The 19,013-nt window shown below is 39.3% G+C and overlaps 1 protein-coding gene across 4 annotated transcripts in view; it reads left to right on the forward strand.

Annotated features, from left to right (window-relative positions):
* gpr137c (G protein-coupled receptor 137c) overlaps window positions 1–12,170 on the forward strand; it is a 30,553-nt gene extending 18,383 nt beyond the window's left edge. For 2 of the 4 annotated variants that reach the window (XM_080202694.1, XM_080202695.1), the window contains exons 6-7: window positions 1,282–1,406; window positions 8,255–12,170. In XM_080202694.1, the coding sequence (XP_080058820.1) occupies window positions 1,282–1,406; window positions 8,255–8,456 (327 nt within the window). In that variant the 3' untranslated portion in view covers window positions 8,457–12,170. Of the gene's footprint in view, window positions 1–1,281; window positions 1,407–4,009 lie in introns of all 4 variants that reach the window. The other 2 variants (XM_080202697.1, XM_080202696.1) reach the window with 2 other exon arrangements.
* Window positions 12,171–19,013: the final 6,843 nt, after the last annotated feature.

The following is a 19,013-nucleotide window of genomic DNA, read 5'->3' on the forward strand; positions in this document are numbered from 1 at the left end:
TTTGCATTTTTGAAATTTTTTTTAGTTTGACACTGACGTAATTCATGATTTCTAATTATACAAGTGCCTTTGAGGTGTATTGTACTGTATCAAAAGTTACTTTGTTTTCTGCTGTTCATAGATTTAGTTTAGTTGAATAATAGTCAATGTTTTTCATTGATTTGAAGCTTAGCTTACCTTAAAATCTGTGACCCTTCCTCCTTTCTCTCAAATCTGAAGTCCAGTTTGAATATGTAATGGTTCTTGCAAGACTTAGATGTGAATTTTCTCACTCCAGACTCTTAATTTCTTCATGAGACTGTGTGCATTTCAGGTTTAAATAATGCTCACCCCATCTGTTCAGCATTCTTTGGTTCCAAAATTGAACCTTAATCTGGTGAATATTGCTTTGGACAAAATTTGGAAACCTCAACTTCTGTTATTGTGCGCATGGTACTCTTGGTAAAGAAAGATTGTGTATACATTATTTTTTAAGAGTACTTTAAAATTCATTGTCTTGTGCTAATTGCACACAACTGCATTTTTGTCTCTAGTCCTGAATGTTGCTGTTGGTAACTGTTTGAGGAAATATTGGACAAGTGGCTTGTAAATTCTATCTTAAAATAACCTCACTTATTTGCTAGTCAGAGACCAAATCAACACTGTTGTTCACTTGTCTTATAGCACAGTATGGCCGGAATTCTCTTGACCTCGCCTGCAGCTGGGACTCTCCAGCCCCGCTAAAGTGAATAGAGTTTTGACTGAGTGCCAAATTCTCCAATCTCTTTGGCAGCAGTGGAGGAGGCATACGAGATCAGAGAATTCAGGCCTGTATTTTAATCATCAGAATATAATGCCCAATGGAAAAAAACAAGTATCCTGGTAGGTATTAATGTATAAGATTTTTGAAGCTGACAGTGTAACATAAAATGTAATCATTATGAATTTTTATACAACTTTTAAAAATCATTCTTGGCATTCTGGTGGCAAACTTCATTAATCATACCTCCATAGTATTCAACTTGTGAATTGTTAGTTTGAGTCTTTTATTGCTGAAATGCATTTTTAGCAGTTCAGTATTTGCAATGGTATTGGAGCTTAAGACAAAAGGTAAATAAGATTTTTTGATGTTAAGAATAGTATGCCATTAAAGTTTGACTTTGTGAAACCCAATCACTTGTGTACAACATGACGACTGTTTGTACTCTGTCAGCGTTGCTTTTGTTATAAGCATTCAATCTTTTTTCAGAAAAAAATTTAATTGACTTGTACAATTGTTTAAACTTTGGAAATGTTTTACAGGGATCAGGTGGAATGATCAACAGCCACAGTTTCAGTTCCAGGGCGTACTTTTTTGATAATCCAAGACGATATGACAGTGATGATGATTTGAGTAGAAGCAGTGGATCTAGAGGAGAGAGAGGAAGGTGGGTGAAATTGCTTTCCCAGAGATGGAACCTCCACATTCTTAACCATTTGACGCTACTGAAAGTAATAACCTTTTTAAAGAAGCATTATGGATGAGGTTTTTGCCAATTATAACCATTAGCAAAATACTTCATAACTAATAACTTCTCCCTTTTTATAGAAGGAAATACTTTTTTAGCAGTGTGGCTTTGGAGCCATGTGGCCTCAGATAATTGTCACTACATTTTGGTATATCCTTCTTCACTCCATTTTGCAAATTGTTGTACTGTGGAAGACTTCCTTGATTTTTATTGTGCAGTAAACTGGCTAGACCCTGGCAGAACTATCTTTAAATGTGCTGTGCAAAACATTTTTCTTTTTTTGTTTTCCTTCCATGAGTCATTTTTAAAGAAATTGTAAAGTTGTTTGAGGAGATGATGCCTTTTTTACTTTAAGATGTACTATGTTGCTTTGATAATCCCATTCAAAAATTACAGTTTGAGGCTGTATAGAGATGCCTTCCTTATGTATCAGTTGGCAAAAGTGACTTCAGTCACAATGAACCTACATAGGTCCCAGCTCTGAACTTCAAGACAATTCCTGAACTACATGTTGAGCTGACTCTTTACAGCCACAACATATTGGCTGAGTGCCACGCTTAAAATTTGGAACTTCTTCGTCGGGAATAAAAAAAGCAGAAGTGTAATATTAACAAACAAACATATATTTCAATCCACAGAAGTTAAATGTAAACTAAATGCTGAAAGGAATACATTTTCCCAGTTGCACCATATTGCTTATGTGGCTTCAGGAGTGCTCTGATGCTACAACAAAAGGGCATCTGCTGATTATCACCAAGTTGCTCAAGTGATGAGGTGTGACTATCAGTCTTCAATAACATTCTATAAAACTTAAACTGGAACAAAGGCCACTGATGGTATATTTTGACATGTGGAAGGGAAGTCCCACAAAAACTACAGTAAGTCCTTGCTTTAAAAATTGCAGTTTTATTCCTGAAAAGCACAATGTTAAATAACAACGTTAAGCAAATCTGATTTTTCTCATTACAGCAATACAATTCTGTAGAGCCTTTCCCATCAAAAAAATTACATCTTGTAAGTTCAATCACTGCACATCCCTAAATTCCTATATTTGTAAATTAAATATAAATTTGAAATAAATGTTCCCCCTCATTTGCTGCTTTCTCCCCCAAACCTGCACTGAGAGCAAGGACTCAGGAGTGAGGGAACAAGAGGAGCTGCAAGTGAAAAGGTCAAGGAGGAAAATGGTGAGTGGGAGAAGAGTCCATCCTAGCGTGAAACAGCTCTAAAGCAAGAGTCCTGATGCTCTGCCAGCCCAATTATATCCACAGCACTAAAGTGAGACTTGCTGAATGAATGAGGCAAGACTGACAGAGTTAAAGCATGGAAAGAGACTGTGTTTGCCCCATGTCTGTGCTGGCCCTGTACAGGAGAAGTTCACCTAGTGCTTCTCCATTGCCATTTTCCCTTAGCCTTCAAACTTGATCCAATTCCATGCTGAAAACCCCAGTTGACCCAGCCTCCATCATTCTTGGGCAGTGCGTTCCAGATTCCAATCACTTGCTGCATTTTAACACTTTTTTTTCATGTCACCAATTATGTTTAATCTGTGCTGCCTTATTCTCAATCCTTCTGCCAATGGGAACACTACTCTGTCCACATCCTTTGTAACTTTGAATACTCCAATATTTTCTTTCCCAAAGAGAAGTGCCAACTCCGATCTATTATGTAGCTGAAGTTCGTCATCCTTGGAATCATTCTCATGAATCTTTTCTACACCCTCTCATGCTTTCACGTCCTTCCTTAAATGAACATATGTAGCATCATTTAATGTTATAACTCTGCTTCTGAGATCTGCTAACAGACTATTGGCAGTCACATCACATCCAGTTATAAGGTGCCTGTGTTATTCCAGCTGATACTGTTGGACTGGTCACATCCTGGGATGGAACCTGTCTTGATAGACCCTAACACTTTTTGTTTAGAGAGGTGGAGAGTGACTACTGAACAGAGCCTTGGGAGTCAGCTGATTAACTTTTAACTTTTAATTAGAGTCATAAAACTTATTGGAATACAGGCATTTTTTAAAGTGAAACCAACATTCAGGCTTCATCATTCTTGCCATCCAAATGCAGAAATATAAATTAAAGCTATATCTTATTCCTGATGAACACAATACAAACACAATTTACTTAAAACTATCTGTATTTCCTAACACTCGCACTTTTAAAAAGAAAACAGGTTTTCAGCAAATTAACTTAATGGAACTTTTATAGAGAGCGATTTAGGTTCCATCTGCGCTAAATTAACAATTGACATAAAGAAAAAACTGACACCTACCATTATTCAAACTGCACGTTGAGATGATCAGTAAATTGAAAAAGGGATATGGTAATACAAGCGATCTCACTGCAATTTGGACTTGCTCTCCATGCACCATTGCATTTCAGTCCTCCGTGCCACAGTAAATGAACAAACGATACTTGTATTACACTGCTTGGGAGAATCAGAGGGAGGGTTCTTTATTATGCTTGGCCTGAAAAATAATAATCTTTGATTTTTGGAACCCGTTACATTGACAGAAATTAGGATGGAGTGATCCAGCAAATCATTGAGAATCAGTGTTGCATCTGGACTATCCTGGAGAAAATATAATCTTGCATCACCAATTGCTTTTGTTCCATCACTGGCTCGCATAGCTGATGGTGTGTGCACCAAGCTAATGGTTATCTTTGGGATTGATGTTGCCAGTATTTGTTTAGCTCTGAAAATGAATTGCAATGAGTCAGCAATAGCAGCCACTTCCAGTAGAATTGCTTATGATTTGCAGCTGTGTGTGAACTGCTGAAAAGTGCAGGCTGAAGGAGTGGTTATAGCACAACAGGAGGCCATTCAGCCAGTCTTGTCTTACGCTGATTTTTCTGCAGCTTGCCTAGTCCCACTCCCCCACCTTTTCTTGATGGCTTTGTGAATGTTTTCAAAGAATTATCCAATTCTCTTTAAGACTTCAACTGAATCTATCTCCACCACACTCTCAGGCAGAGTATTCCACATTCTAATCCCATGCTACATTTAAAACTATATAGTAGTGGCATAAGCTAAACTACTTTTGCCAGTCACCTTAAATCAGTGTCCTGTAGTACTCAATTTGTCACTTTCTCCCTACTTACTTTGTTCAAGCATCCCATTAATTTGATCACCTCTAACAAATGTCCTCTTGTAGTCTTAACCTTTTTCTCCCAAGAGAATAATTCTTGAATCTCCGATCCATACAGTTCCTCATCCCTGAAACTATCCTTGCAAATCTTTTCAGGACTCTCTCTAATATCTTCACAAAGGGCTGCCCAGAAGTGGACACAGTACTATGACGGAGGTCAAAGCAGGGATTTGTACAGGTTCACCATGACTTCCTTGCTTTTGAACCCTTTTATCCCTGTTTATTAAACCCATGATTCCATATGCTTTATTAATTGCTTTCTTAATATTGCCTTGCCAATGATTTGTGCACATGTACCTAATCCCTGCATATCATCCATCACTTATCTGTCCATTCCACCATCCTGACTTTGGTTTTTGAAGTTTTATCCCTATCTTCCTCACTTCACCACATTTCCAAATTTTGTATCATTTGTAAATTTTCCAATTGTGATTTGTACATGAGTCTAGATCATTAATGTTGATCAAGGAAAGCAATGGTTCAAACACTGACCACTGGGGAACCATGCTCTATCCCTTCCTCCTGTCCAATGAAGCAAGCATTTCATTTTTCCTGTCACTTGGCAGTTCTATTCTGTTGTGTTCCATCATGTCTGTGTGGCTCTTTTGGTATCTAACTGGTTCAATTTCTCAGCCCTATCCCCATGCCACCCTGTCAGACAGTACATTCCAGATCAGAATTCACTGTTAAAGTCAATTCTCTGCCTTTCACCCTGGCTGTTTTGCTAATTATCTTAAAGCTGTGGCCTCAGGCAAGGGTTGCTGACTTTTCTGTCCCTAGAAACAGTTTCTCACTTGATCAAAATCCTTCATGATTCTGAACATTTCTCTTAATTTCTGTGAACATCCTCTATTAGTAAGGAGAATAATCCTTGAAGCAAAAAAGCTGACAAATTTCAAAGTAAAAAATTAACTAAAAATTCCATATCTATAGATAAGACATCATTAAAACAGTATGCAGAAGATGTGAAATAAATTCATCTAAAAGGTCACAAATTTGCATTGTTTCCATTCCTGTATACTGTAGAGTTTGGAGATTTGTGAGCCCTGTTTATCGTCTTTGGATGAATGTCAATATGCTAACTTTTTGTTCCTTTGTTTGGCAAGGACTTGTGTTTGGCTTTTATTCCACAACTGATTGCTCTCTGAAACCTTGCTTAAAATGACTGTTGATCATCTGTAAACTTCAACAGCAAGTGTTGCTGGACAAACCTAGACACCACCTCATCATTTCCCATCACCCTTATTTCTGAGGGGCCCCTAAAGCTAAATATTGCAGCAGTTTGCTTTGCTTTGTTTTGCTCCCAGTGCCCCATCCAATATCCCATTTGCACTGCCCAGCCATAATGCAGCACAGAATGAGTATCATAACAGCAAATGCAGGCCATTGTGTATACCAGTAGCTGCTCACAAAGCAAACTAATCTAATGCTATTCCTCCCATCCCTCACTCTCTTAGCTTCTGATACTTTTAATTATTTGTGTAGTATCATTAAATATTGTGATTCAATGCAAGCAAAATACCATGCATTGCTAGAAATCATATCAAAGATGCAAATGCTGAAAGTGCTCTGCAGATCTGGTGGTACCTGTGGAGAAGGCAAGATTTCAGTTCCAATGAAAGGTTATTAGCATTAACTCTGTTTCTATTCTCAGATGCTGCCTAGTTGTCTGGGTATTTGTAGCATTTTCTGCTTTTATCACAGATTAGGTATAACCATATCTTTTCAGCTCTGGAACATTATAACTGAGGGTGGAGGTAACTCAAAGATGTGCTGGGGCACCCTTGAAGTACCCATGCAGGTAGCTTGAACCTCCAATGGACAATTGCCCTGCAATGGGAGCCATCCAAAGATGTGCAGGTTAGGTGGATTGGCCATGCGAAATTGCCCCTTTATGTCCCAAGGTTAGTGGGAATTATCAAAATTTAGCAGGGTAAATATGTGGGGTCTCAGGGTAAGCTAAGAGTGCAGACTCATTGAGCGCCTTCTGCACTGTAGGAATTTTATGATCCAAAGTCCAATTTAAATCTGCTTTCCAACTGTTTTACAGCAATTAATTACTTAGGAAAAGTTAGAATTGAAGCCATTTATAACTTCTGGGTAAATATAGTACTGACCCACTCTGCCCCTAGTCCTACCCACCTGCCTTGTACATACCTCCATGGCTTCTCTAAATGGCTGGACTTTTAAATCTACTTGCTTTAATGCAGCTAGTGTCATTTAAAAAAAAAGGGGGCATACCTTCCTGCTTGGGTGCCTGGAGAGACAAGGCTTTGGGAACCTGCTGCACTATCCTTCTCAGCTGCTCGAGTCTTGAGGGTCAGGTGAAAGAGGTATGCTACATTTCAAGGTAAGTAACTAGGAACAAAGTGACAATGCTGATTGCCAGTCCAAGGAAGTTACAGTCAGAGCTGGGAATGTTTAAAGATGTGACAGTTTTTAAGCAAGGCAAGGAGTAGGTGGAGGAAAGAAATGGTTGCAGAGATGCCAACTAAGATTCAAAATCTCCCCATGTGACATTTTAAAGGCATATTGCTGCCTGCTTCAAATGATTAATATTTTCATGACCCTACATTACCTGCCAAGCTGCTTTTGAAAAGAAATTTAGTCCCCAGAATAGACAGCTTTTTTTGAAGGCTGTAAAAGTTTACCTTTCAGTTGAGACTTATTGTAAATGGATGTTAAGCGGTCAAAGCTGCTGATGAGAAGATTTGGACTTGAGATAAATTTACTTCCAATCCAGATTTTTGTAAATGTTGTCCAGAAAAATTTAAAGATTTATCCTTTCATTATGGAGCTGGAGGGTTGTGTGCTACAGTGTAGTGGGCTGAAGAATCCAGAACAAATTGAGGGGGGGGTGCGGGGTGGTGGAATTGTAATGAGAATTATTTAGCAATTGTATTCAAAATAATTCACTTAATCCCTCCAGCTCACGTGGGAAGTGGACAGTAAGACTCCATTACAATCTCCCTTGCTCCAGCCCAAGTGATCTCCCACTCTTGGAGGTTCTCCTCAAATGTGCTTCACCAGGTTGTCTTTGGCATCTTCTGCCTGATGGTGTCCACGCTCAGTTTTCCTGAACTGGGGCATTGGGATATTTGTATTCAAAGTCTCTGCCCCTTTCCCCTTTATTACAGCTTGACAATGTTTCAGAAACTTCAGAAAGAGTATTCCCATATTGTTATCCTAAATGTCTTCTCATTGTATCCATATCCCATTTGGTTTTGAAAGCCATAGAATCTTCTTTTTACCTAGTGGAAATAATTCACTAAGTGTGCAAGAGCTCTTGAGCCATCCTATATGAAGGAGCTAACATTCACTTTCCAAATTGTCCTCCGCCTCTTGAGCCATGATCAGAGAAAGCAGGAATGTGTATTTTCACTTTGACTTTGACCTTGCTCGCGTTCCCAAATTGATTATGATCCATCGTGGAAAATGATTATGCTGTGACAGCACTGGTAGATGTTTGGGAACAAGTCAGCTATCTGACTGCCAGAATAATTTGGTAAGGACTGAAACTGGAGATAAGTGTTAGCTGCTAACATTAAGTTTTTTTCTTTTAATTAAAACTTAAAATCCCTTTTTGCTTTCCCCCCTACTGTTTTTAAAGCATCCAATCCACAACACCACAAGGCACTGGTTGGTATGGAGCCATCCATAGGAATAGCAATTACAATGTAGTGTCTCACTTGCTGAATGGACCTCCAGCAGCTACAGCACCACTTCTCTTCGCTTATGGTAACATTCAAAACAACCACCATCATAACTATTATTCAACACCACAAAACTATTATTCAACACCACAGAACTAATGGGAATCTACAATTTCAGTTCTGTGGAAAATGTTTACATGCCAGTTTTCATGGGCTGACCACTTGGCTCGCTATGAAAGAATGAAAGAATTTCAATTGTGGTGCTCTAAGAAAAAGTTATCAATGAAGTAATCTTCAGAACTGCATCAATGACTATAAAAGGAGGATAGTGACACCCTGTAGCGTTGCAGCTTGTCTTGACTGTAGTAATTGAGACTGCATATTGCACTTTTACCTGCACTTGTAATCGGAACACAATTCCAGAACGAATCTTGATTTATAATCAAAGTTTTTTGGAAGGTTTTTAGAATTAATCTGGGCCGAGCAGAAGGAACTACTTTCTTCATAACTTGACCATTCTAAAGCCTGTTTTAATGTGTGATAGGTTTATGGAAGGCAGAGATAATATGCAAACCTGCCCTTTTTTAAGCTAGCTGAAAGAGATTGGTTGTTTTAAATACACTAATGCTGTGATGCATGAATTTCAGATATTCTTATAGATAACTGCACATGGTTTTGTCATGGGAAAACAATATTGGCAAGTTTGGTCATATTGTTTCCAAGACTAGATTTAAGACCAACTTGGAAATCTGTTAAGTGATCAACCAAGCATCTGAATGTAATGTATGGTGCAATGTTTTACTATTTGCCATTTGGAATCTTGTATATGGGCTAATGTTCTGTTTAACAGAACTTAACATCTGTACATGTATTAATATTGCCAATACAACTGTAGCCTAAAGCTGACAGCATTATCTTAGCCTATTCTGCTGTAGTAGAGTTGCATGTTTAAATTTAATGAATAATCTTGTAGCCCACATGATATTTTGGGTATTTGGGGTTTGAATTCTTGAGGGCTGGTTTCTTCAAACAAGGATGGAACAATTATTGGATTTCTTTGTCTGTAATGTAATTTAAACATGTTATGTGTACACCAGCATGTGTTTTTGTACACACTTGAACATTCCATGAAACAGCTGGATATTTAAGTACACTACACAACAATTGTAGGGCACGGATTAAACATATGGTACAACATGAAACTATTTTGCACGTTTTCCTTTGCACTGGTATTCATGAAGGCAGTAGAGCTATTTCAGGAGATGAATGTGAACTGTTGACTAGTAAATTGTTTGAATGTACTGTATTTTTATATCTAATTGAGATGGAAGCCGTACAACATTATGACTCAGGATCTTAATGGAATTCAGTAAAAATAAGACTAGTTTCTACTAAATGTCTTTAAATCTGAGGGGTGCCAAATTTGCGCACTCAGTTGCAAAAATAGTATTTCTGACATTGGTAGAGGTTATTGCATATGACTTTTGAAGTCATAAAGTGGTACAAATTAATGAGATTAAATGATTTCCAATGTGAGCAAAATTAATCTTGCCTCAAAGTTGATACTTGTAGCATTGGATAAGCATATGAGGGTGTGCTACCCAGTTTTACCGAAAGGCAAAGATCACTTAAAGGCCAAAAAAATGTTTTAACCTTTATGTTTGGTACATTAAGAATGAACTCAAGTTTAGGATCATGCCATTGCAGAAGTGCAGATATTTTTATCATTGCCAATAATACTTCTGTCATCTAAAGCTCTGACCTTTCTCAGTAGAAAGATTGAGACTTGGGTTGTGTTATTTGGTAGGTAGGGGGAGAGGCACTGAGGGAGCTGATAATCTTCGCCTATGTTTCACAATCTATAAAATGGCTTTCTAAAATGTTTTGCTCGTGTTAGCCTTATTCAATTCACACATCTACCCTCCAGTTTTTATGCAAACTATTCATCTTGTGTATTTTTACTTTTTAAATCTGCGCTTTCCTTTTGGAGAATGTGTACAAATTAGTCACTACATTATCTGTGCAGTAAAGACAGACCTCTTGAAAAAGTATTCACCTGCGTATTTACTGTTTCCCTCTTTTAACATATACCAACTGAAAACATTGAGACTAGCCCAATCTAATTGCAGTCTTTGTTTGGCGATGCGTGGTTTCTTCAGGTGCTCCAAGAGTAACTTTGATCAGTAAGTCATATTTGGGGAAGGAATGGTGGCATTACAGAAGAAGGAAGGGGAGGGAAGAGAACCACAGTTCAGGGTTGCAAACAATTAAATGGATTGTTTCTGTCACTAGCTAAAATTGGACTTTGATCCATGTACATTCTGATTGGGGGAAAAAATAGAATTGGCCATGCAGGACTGATTTTAAAAATGTGCTTGTTTGGAGTCATTAGTCATACTAGTGATTTAATTTTTAATGCATGCTATTACTGATGTACAGCAGCCATTTATTTGTAGTAAGATGTATATCTTGGCAGACTTATCTTCAGGCAATGCATTTCTACCTTTTTTACTTGTGTAGAATTTAATCCAAAAGGATAAAGTCTTGTCATTGTTTTCAAAACTCAGAAGTACAGTACCTTTGAAGTCTCGGTCCCTCATGTTTGTGTTGAAATGTTAATACTAAAGAATTTTGAGCCACTAGTTACAAATGTGTTTATTTAACAAATCATTTCAGATATGTATGTGCCAGCTTTTGCTAATGTATATTTTTGTTCTTTCATGGGATGTGGGCATTGCTGGCAAGGCTAGCATTTGTTGTTCATACCTATTTAATTGAGGTGGCTTACTAGGCCATTTCAGAACAAGAGTCAGCCACATTGTTGTGGATTTGGAGTCACATGTAGGCCAGACCAAGAAGGATGGTAGATTTATTTCCCTAAACAACATTAGTGGACCAGATGGCTTTTCTCAATGGTGATTTTTATGTTCTGAATTACTGAGACTAGCTTTCATTCCAGATTTTATTAATTGAATTTAAACTCCACCAGTTGCCATGGTGGGATTTGAACCTGTATCTCCCTGCACATTAGCCTTGGCCTCTGGATTGCTGGTCTGGTAACGTTACCACTGCACAATCATCTTTCCCAATTTTAAATTCTGCAGCTCTTTGAATTAATTCATAGTTTTTGTATTTTTCACTTATTGAACCAAGAGCTCATTCTAATTGTATTTTCCATCCAGTCCATGAGTGAATTGTCCTAGCTGGCAATCAGTCTGAGGATCAAATACTTATCACATTGCTGTGTGAAGTCTTCTGTGGACCAGGATCTGAACAAGCAAACAAATACTACCCCTACTGTTGACTTGATGTGTGATTGTAAATGGTCAGCTTAGCTCAGTTGTGAAGTTTTGATTTCTGTGTGACCTGAGCTTCTGTTTTTGAAGGGTAAAATTTGTTTCTGCCCTTGTAAGATCTTCAACTTTAACCTGATTCATTTTGTCTTTATATTGTTGGTGTTAGGACAGAAATATTGATAAACAGTTCAACATTTTGGTTCATTTATTCTCTTTTCTTTGAAAATATTTTTGAATTATTTTTCTTTAATGTTTTCAGTAACTTTTGAATTTGTCACTTTTCAAGATTGAATATTTGTAAAACTTTACCAGTAATCTTTAAACCTAAAAGTCTGTCTTTTTGTGGGAGTATCTAAGTGTACCTGTGCTGTTAATTTGTTTATCTATAAAGTTAACCACTACACTTGTACTGTTAATTGTAAAGCTGCTCTGAAGGCTTTATTTTATTGTGGCCAATGAATGTAAATGGATTTACCATGTAATAAGTTGTAACAAGCACTACCATATTTAAATAACCATTTTATGGCATTCGTAAAGGGAAGATGTAAGTATTAAAAATTAAAGTTTTAAATCTCAATTGGAAAATCTGTCTTAGTTTCTGTGCAATAAAACGGAGGTGGTAGCCAAATAAATGACCAAATGATCACTTCAAATTGACATTTATATTATCATTTGGGATAAGATGTTTAGGTGGGGGAAGGGATTGGAGGAGACCAATGATCTTTTTCGTATTCATTCTATGGAAACTCTACTTCATTATGGTTTAGTTTAGAATAGACATTGAATTTGGGGAAAAGTGCCCAAACAGTCTGCTGCCTTCTATGGAATTTCTTTGGTTAAGGTGCCAGCTAGTTTTGATGCAAGAAATTCAAGTACAGATCGCACTGACTGAGACCCCCTGCCTTTCCATGTTGGCACAACTTGTACAAGTAGGAGCAGGTGTAGGCTGCTTAGGTCTTCGAGCCTGCTCTGCCATTAAATAAGGTAATTGCTGACATGAGTATGGTCTCAACTCCAGTTTCCTGCCCATTCCCTGTAGGGGCTCGCCTGTCAAAATCTATCTAACTCAATGTTCAATTACCTTGTCTCCACTGCTTTCTGGGAGAAGAGAATTCCAGAGATGACCTGAGGAGGGGGGAAGAAAATCTCATCTGTTAAATGGGAAGCCACTTATTTTTAAACTGTTCCCTAGTTCTGTCACTCCACAAAAGGAGACATTTTTTTCAAGTCCCCATCAGGATCTTTTTATGTTGCAAGATTTCTCATTGTTCTGAACTCTGTCTGCAGGCCCAACATTTTCTCTGAAATAATAATGCACATATATCCCTCCTTTATGTAAGGACACCAAAACTGTACATGCACTAGCTATGATCTCAGTTGTAGCATAACATTCCTACTTTTATATTCTATTGTTTTTGCAATAATACTAGTATTCAATTTGTCTTGATCACTAGTTGTACCTATAGAATCTCCACAGTACAGCAGGAAATCTGCAGTCCTTTACCTGGTCTGGCCTACATGTGGCTCCAGCAATGTGGTTGACTCTCAACTGCCCTCTGAAGTAGCCTAACAACAAGTTAGGGATGGATAATAAATGCTGGCCACCCAGTGACAAGCATGTCCCATGACTGAATAAAAAGTATTGCTCCATCTGCCATTTTCCCCCACTCACTGTCCCTTTGCAAATTCTACATCCTCCTCACAATTTACTTTCCTTCCTAACTTTGTGTCATCATCAAATTTAGTAGCCATACATTTGGCCCCTTTATCCATGTCATTTGTAGAATCAGGTTTGCAACATGAGATCACTTAGCTCATTTGTGTCTGTGCTGCTGAAAAATCAGCCACAAAGCCTAACCCCCTCCCAGCTGCAACTCCCCTTTTTCAGGCAGTGAGTTCCAGATCCCCACAGCTATTTGGATGAAAAATCTTTTCCTCATCTCACCCTAATCTTTCCACCAATCATTTTAAATCTGCTTCGTCACTCTTTTCTGCTAAATAGGCTCTTTCTAACCACTGTCTCCAGGCCTGTCAATTTTGTACATCTGTCTCCCCTCAGCTTCCTCTGTTCCAAAGTGACTCCAGCCTATCTAATGTTTCCTCATTTCTGTGATTTCCCAGTCCTAGCACCATCCTTGTAAATCTCCTCGTAATTGCACAAGAGAGGATTCAATCAGTACTCAAGTTGTGACCCAACCAGTGTATTGTATAGCTCTGGTGTAACTTTCCTTGCTGTTATATTTTATGCCTTGACATTCACTCCAAGATCCTCTAGGACTTGCCATATTCTCCTATTTATTTAACTTTTTGCCTTGTTTAACCTCACCAATACCTCAGCACCAGGAACCTAGATTCAGTTCCAGCCTTGAATGACTCTGTGGAGTTTGGGGAGAATGTGCAAGGTGTGGGTTTCCTCTGGATGCTTTGGTCTCCTCCCACAGTCCAAAGATGTGCAGGATAGGTAGATTGGCCCTTTGCCCTCATCTACACACCTTGGGACACCAATTAATGGGGTAAATACATGAGTTATGGGGATAGGGGTTAGGTGGATTGTTGGTGCAGGCTTGATGGGCCAAATGGCCTCTTTCTGCACTGTAGAGATTCTATGAATCCATTCTGTAGATATTAAATGGCTAAGGCCACAGCACTGATCCGTGTGACACGCTATTCATTACAGCAAAAGTCCAAAGCAAATTCCAAGGAGATGAGGAAAATAAGCTGTAGTTCCTCAAAGGTGGGATTGAGGGGGAGGTAACCTGCTCACATTTTTAGCGATGCAAGGGACCTCTGAATGGATAGCAGCAGGTCATATCCTTACTATAAAAGGATATCAGGGCACTTACAATAATTTAGTCTTATGTTGGCACTGTGGGTGATTTGTGGGGAATTTTGACACTAATGTCACTACTGGAGCAATTTTAGTTTGTTGCTATTAGTTATTAAAGAAATCAATTTCCCCAACCTCTGATTTCCCACATCCACCTATAGTTTCCTCAGATTCTTGTCCTGGAGAGGATAAAGGGCAGGTGCCAGATGTTTCCTTCTTGGCTGTCTGCCTAGTTTCTCAACATCTTTCACAACAGCTACTGCCTCAAAAACAAGAGGCAAGATACCACATTAGAAGGAACCCAACTTGCACAAACAATTTAAAAATGTCCCATGCTCATCCCTCCAGTAACATTTCCAGTCTGGGGTGCTAATTGTCTCTAGTGGCCAAACCCCAGAACTACTGTCAAATATTAGAACTATTATTCAACACAGCTATAAACCCTAGCCTTCCTATTGCTTGAATTTATCACAAACTTGTACACCTCTATGTATTTTCAGCTTTAAAACATGCAAGTAGTTGGCACGTTGCATAAAGGCCAGTTTTCTACAGAATTGTAAAATTGACATCTGTTGAAAAAAAAAATGCCCTGATTTAAAAGGTTTGGACTCACCATGTGCAACACTTAAAAATCTGCCAATTTGCTAGAAAACACAATATGAGATACAGGGGACTGAAGACTGGAATTGGGGCTGTGAAAATACCAGGAGTGTGTCAATATCAAATGCTGCTGTCAAAAATGAGGCACATGAGAGGAATCCTCTCTAATCCCAACCAACTATGATTCTTTCAAAGCTCTAGCATTGCTGGGGTGGGGGGTGTGTGTGGTGAACAATTGAAGGAGTGGGAGATCAATCATGAGTCTTTCATCCTCCCATCAATCCAAGGCATCAACCTATCCCAAGAGGGTCAGCAGGGCCATGGGTGACTGGACACTTCTTCCCCTAGTCTTGCACAGGTGACAGGGAGAGTTGATACTCGGTCCTGGGAAATTTTGATCTACAAGGGAATGGAGGGTTATTTTTGGTTTGATTTATTTATTATTGTCACATGTGTTACATAAAGTAATGTTTCCTGCGTGTTATACTGACAAAGCATACTGTTCATAGAGAAGGAAATGAGAGAGTGCAGAATGTAGTGTTAGTCATGCAAGGTAAATCTATTCAAAAGTCTGACTTCAGCAGGGAAGAAGCTGTTCTTGAGTTGGTTGGTATGTGACCTCAGACTTTTGTATCTTTTTCCCAATGGAAGAAGGTGGAAGAGAGAATGTCCAGGGTATGTGGTGTCCTTAATTTGCCAAGGCAGTGGGAAGTATAGATAGAGCCAATGGATGGGAGACTGGTTTGTGTGATGGATTGGTCTATACTCGACTTTGTAGTTCCTTGCGGTCTTGGGCAGAGCAGGAGCCATACCAAACTGTGATATAAACCAAAAAGAATTCTTTCTATGGTGCATCTGTAAAGGTTAGTGAGAGTCATAGCTGACATGCCAAATTTCCTTAGTCTTCTGAGAAGTTATAGGGGAGTAGGCAGGAAAGTGGAGTTAAGGCCGTAATCCATGATTTAATTGAAAGGTGAAGCAGGCTCAAGAAACTGTGGCTGGGATACTTCCCCGACTGCATATTTTGCAGCGGTAGATGCAGCTCGCCATTGGCCAGTGGCAGGACCCACGGTGGAGGTGTGCTGTCAGTGGGACCAGAAGATCCTGCCAACATGAACAGCTGGAAAATTCTGGTCCTAATGTCTATTCCTGCTCCTCATTATGTTTATTGAATGGGGCTAGTATCCTCTCACCTCCTAGTAGAAGAGCAAGGGGCAAGGCAGCACAGCAGTAATGTTCCAGTTGGAAATAAAGGTACCGCTGTCAGATTATGGGCCAGATGGCAACACCATCTGGAGGAAGAGCAACAGAAGGGTACAAGAGAGGAAAGAGTGACAGGAAGGCAAAAAAAGTCCATACACTAAACACAATCAACCACCAAAAATGGAGATGACTGGGAGTCAATGTTGGTGCAGTCTGCACTCTCAGATGTGGTCACTGACATCTGTGCCCTCATTGATGAAAACCTTGCACCTTCTAGAATTGGTTGTTGTGCCCTGCTGGTGATTGTTATGGTCACCAAGGCCTTAAACTACTTTGCTTCTGGCTCCTTCCACGGATCAGCTGTGGATCTTAATGTCATCTTGCAAGTGGCTGCACATTATTGCATCCAAGGTTTAAGGCCTTGGTGAATCCACTTTCCTGCCTACTCCCCTATAACTTCTCAGAAGACTAAGGAAATTTGGCATGTCAGCTATGACTCTCACTAACCTTTATAGGTCGTTGATGCCCTTCTTGTCAAAGCTAGACAGCATATTCATGGTGTCAGGGACAGTGGGCATCAGGTCTCACCTCCATCATTGGATTCTCCCCAGGTGAAGGGCATCATTCATTATACCCATGCGGCCCCAGCAAATACTAGGAATCCATCAGTAGGTAAGATTTCCACTCCCTGAATGTCCAACTGGTCTGCAAATAAAGCAAGAGCATATGTGTGCTTGCTTTCCTGACAGCTGCTATGACTTTTTCATCTCCCACTAATTCAGGCTGCCTCACTCCAACTCTGAGAATGTGTCAATGATTCCCAGGGGAAAAGGGAATCCTCTGAATAGAGAGAAGGTTACTGGCCTCTATGAGAATGCCAAACAGAAGAATGAGGTGATATAACGATGACCTGCTCAGCAAGACAACTATTGAGCAGACCATTATGCCTAGGCCAGTTAGTACCAAGATCTCAGTCACTGTGGAAGTCCTCTGTGCTCTTCATAACATAACCCTCCAGAGAGCTGGAGATCTTAAGGATCCTGAGGCTCTGAAAAGGGACAGTTCATCCAGGGAATAACAATTGGAGGCAGAGGGAGATTATGCAAAATGCAGAGGTGCTCCTTCTGCATTTAACAATGGCCTCTCCTGCCACCCTCTGGGAAGTGGACCTCCCTCTTCTCTCTCAGTCTCCAGCTTTAGGTCCAAGTTGATTTTAATGAAGCAAAAATCTGCCTTGCCCCAAGTACCAGGCCTCAGGTTTTCCTGTAATATCTCACTTCCCTCAGGTGGTGAAATATTAATAAATTACAGATGCTACACTTCCAAGTATAATATGGAGGTGCCAGATATCTGTTTACTGGATGGATAACAGTTAATCTAATTAATACCAGTAAGCTTCTAGAAAAAAATGTTTGGAATAGAATTTAGTCTCTTGGATAAATATGGGTTGATTAGGAAGAGCCAGAATGGATTTCTAAAGGGGAATCTGTGTTTAACTAACTTACTGGATTTTTTTGAAGTGGTAACAGGGTCGATGAGGGTAATGTGGTTGATGTGGTGTACATAGACTTTCAAAAGACGTTTGATAAAGTACCACACAACAGACTTGAGAGAAAAGTTATAGTTCATGGAATAAAAGGGACAATAACAATATGGATACAAAATTGGCTGAATAATAGAAAGCAGAGAGTAATGATCAATGGATATTTTGACTAGAGGAAGATTTGTGGTGGTTTCCCCCGAGGTCTGTATTGGGACACTTGCTTTTCCTGATTAATATATTAATGATCTAAATATTGGTATGCAATAGGACAATTCCACAGTCTGCAGATGATACAAAACTTGGAAGTAATGTAAATTGTGAGGAGTGTAGAATTTCCTAAGGACAGGGACAAGTTGGTGGAGTGGGCAGATAGGTGGCAGGTGAAATTCAATACAGAGAAGTATGAGGTGATGCATTTTGGTAGGAAAAACATGAACAGTACAAAATAAGGGGTAAAATTCTAAAAGGGGTGCAGGAGCAGAAGGACCTGGTATATACGTGCACAGATATTTGAAGGTGGCAGGACAGTTGGAGTATTCTGGGCTTTATTAATAGGAGCATAGAGTATAAGAGCAAGGAGGTTATGCTGAATTTATGCAAGACACTAATTAGATCTTTGCTAGAATGTTGTGTACAGTTCTGAGTGCCATACTATAGAAAGCATGTGAGAGTGCAGAAGAGGTTTACGAGATTTAAGTTTCTCATCCTTGGAACCAGTTATGAGGGTAGGTTAGGGAGGTTGGGCCTGTTCTGAGAGAAGGTGGCAAAGGGATTTTATAGAGATGCTCAAAATCATGAGGGGGCTTGGCAGAATAGAAAGGGAGAAACTGCTCCCTCTTGTAAAAGGGGGGGCACAAACTTAAAGTGATTTGTAAGAGCAAATGTACTGTGAGAAGGAATTGAGCGGTCTAGAATGCACTGCCTGGAATTCTGGTGGACGCAGGTTCAATCGAGACTTAAGTGGACATTATTTCTTTTCAAATAATCATCTAATGTAGAGGGTTAGGGGGAAAAGGCAGGGGAATGGCACTAAGTCATGATACTTGTTTGGAGAACTGAAGCAAAAGGGCTGAATGGCTTCCTTCTGCATCATAACAATTCTGTGATTGTGAACATCATGAGGTTGATCATTGTTCTCACTGCGACTGACCTGGGCTCTGCTCTGTGCCCTACCCATAGTAAAATCCAGTATTTTGTTGTAGTTCAATGAATAATCACCAAGGAACTGAATGGTTAAATTTACTATA

The sequence above is a fragment of the Carcharhinus amblyrhynchos genome, chromosome 14 (assembly GCF_965287045.1).
Source record: "Carcharhinus amblyrhynchos chromosome 14, sCarAmb.v2.hapA, whole genome shotgun sequence".
NCBI lineage: Eukaryota > Metazoa > Chordata > Chondrichthyes > Carcharhiniformes > Carcharhinidae > Carcharhinus > Carcharhinus amblyrhynchos.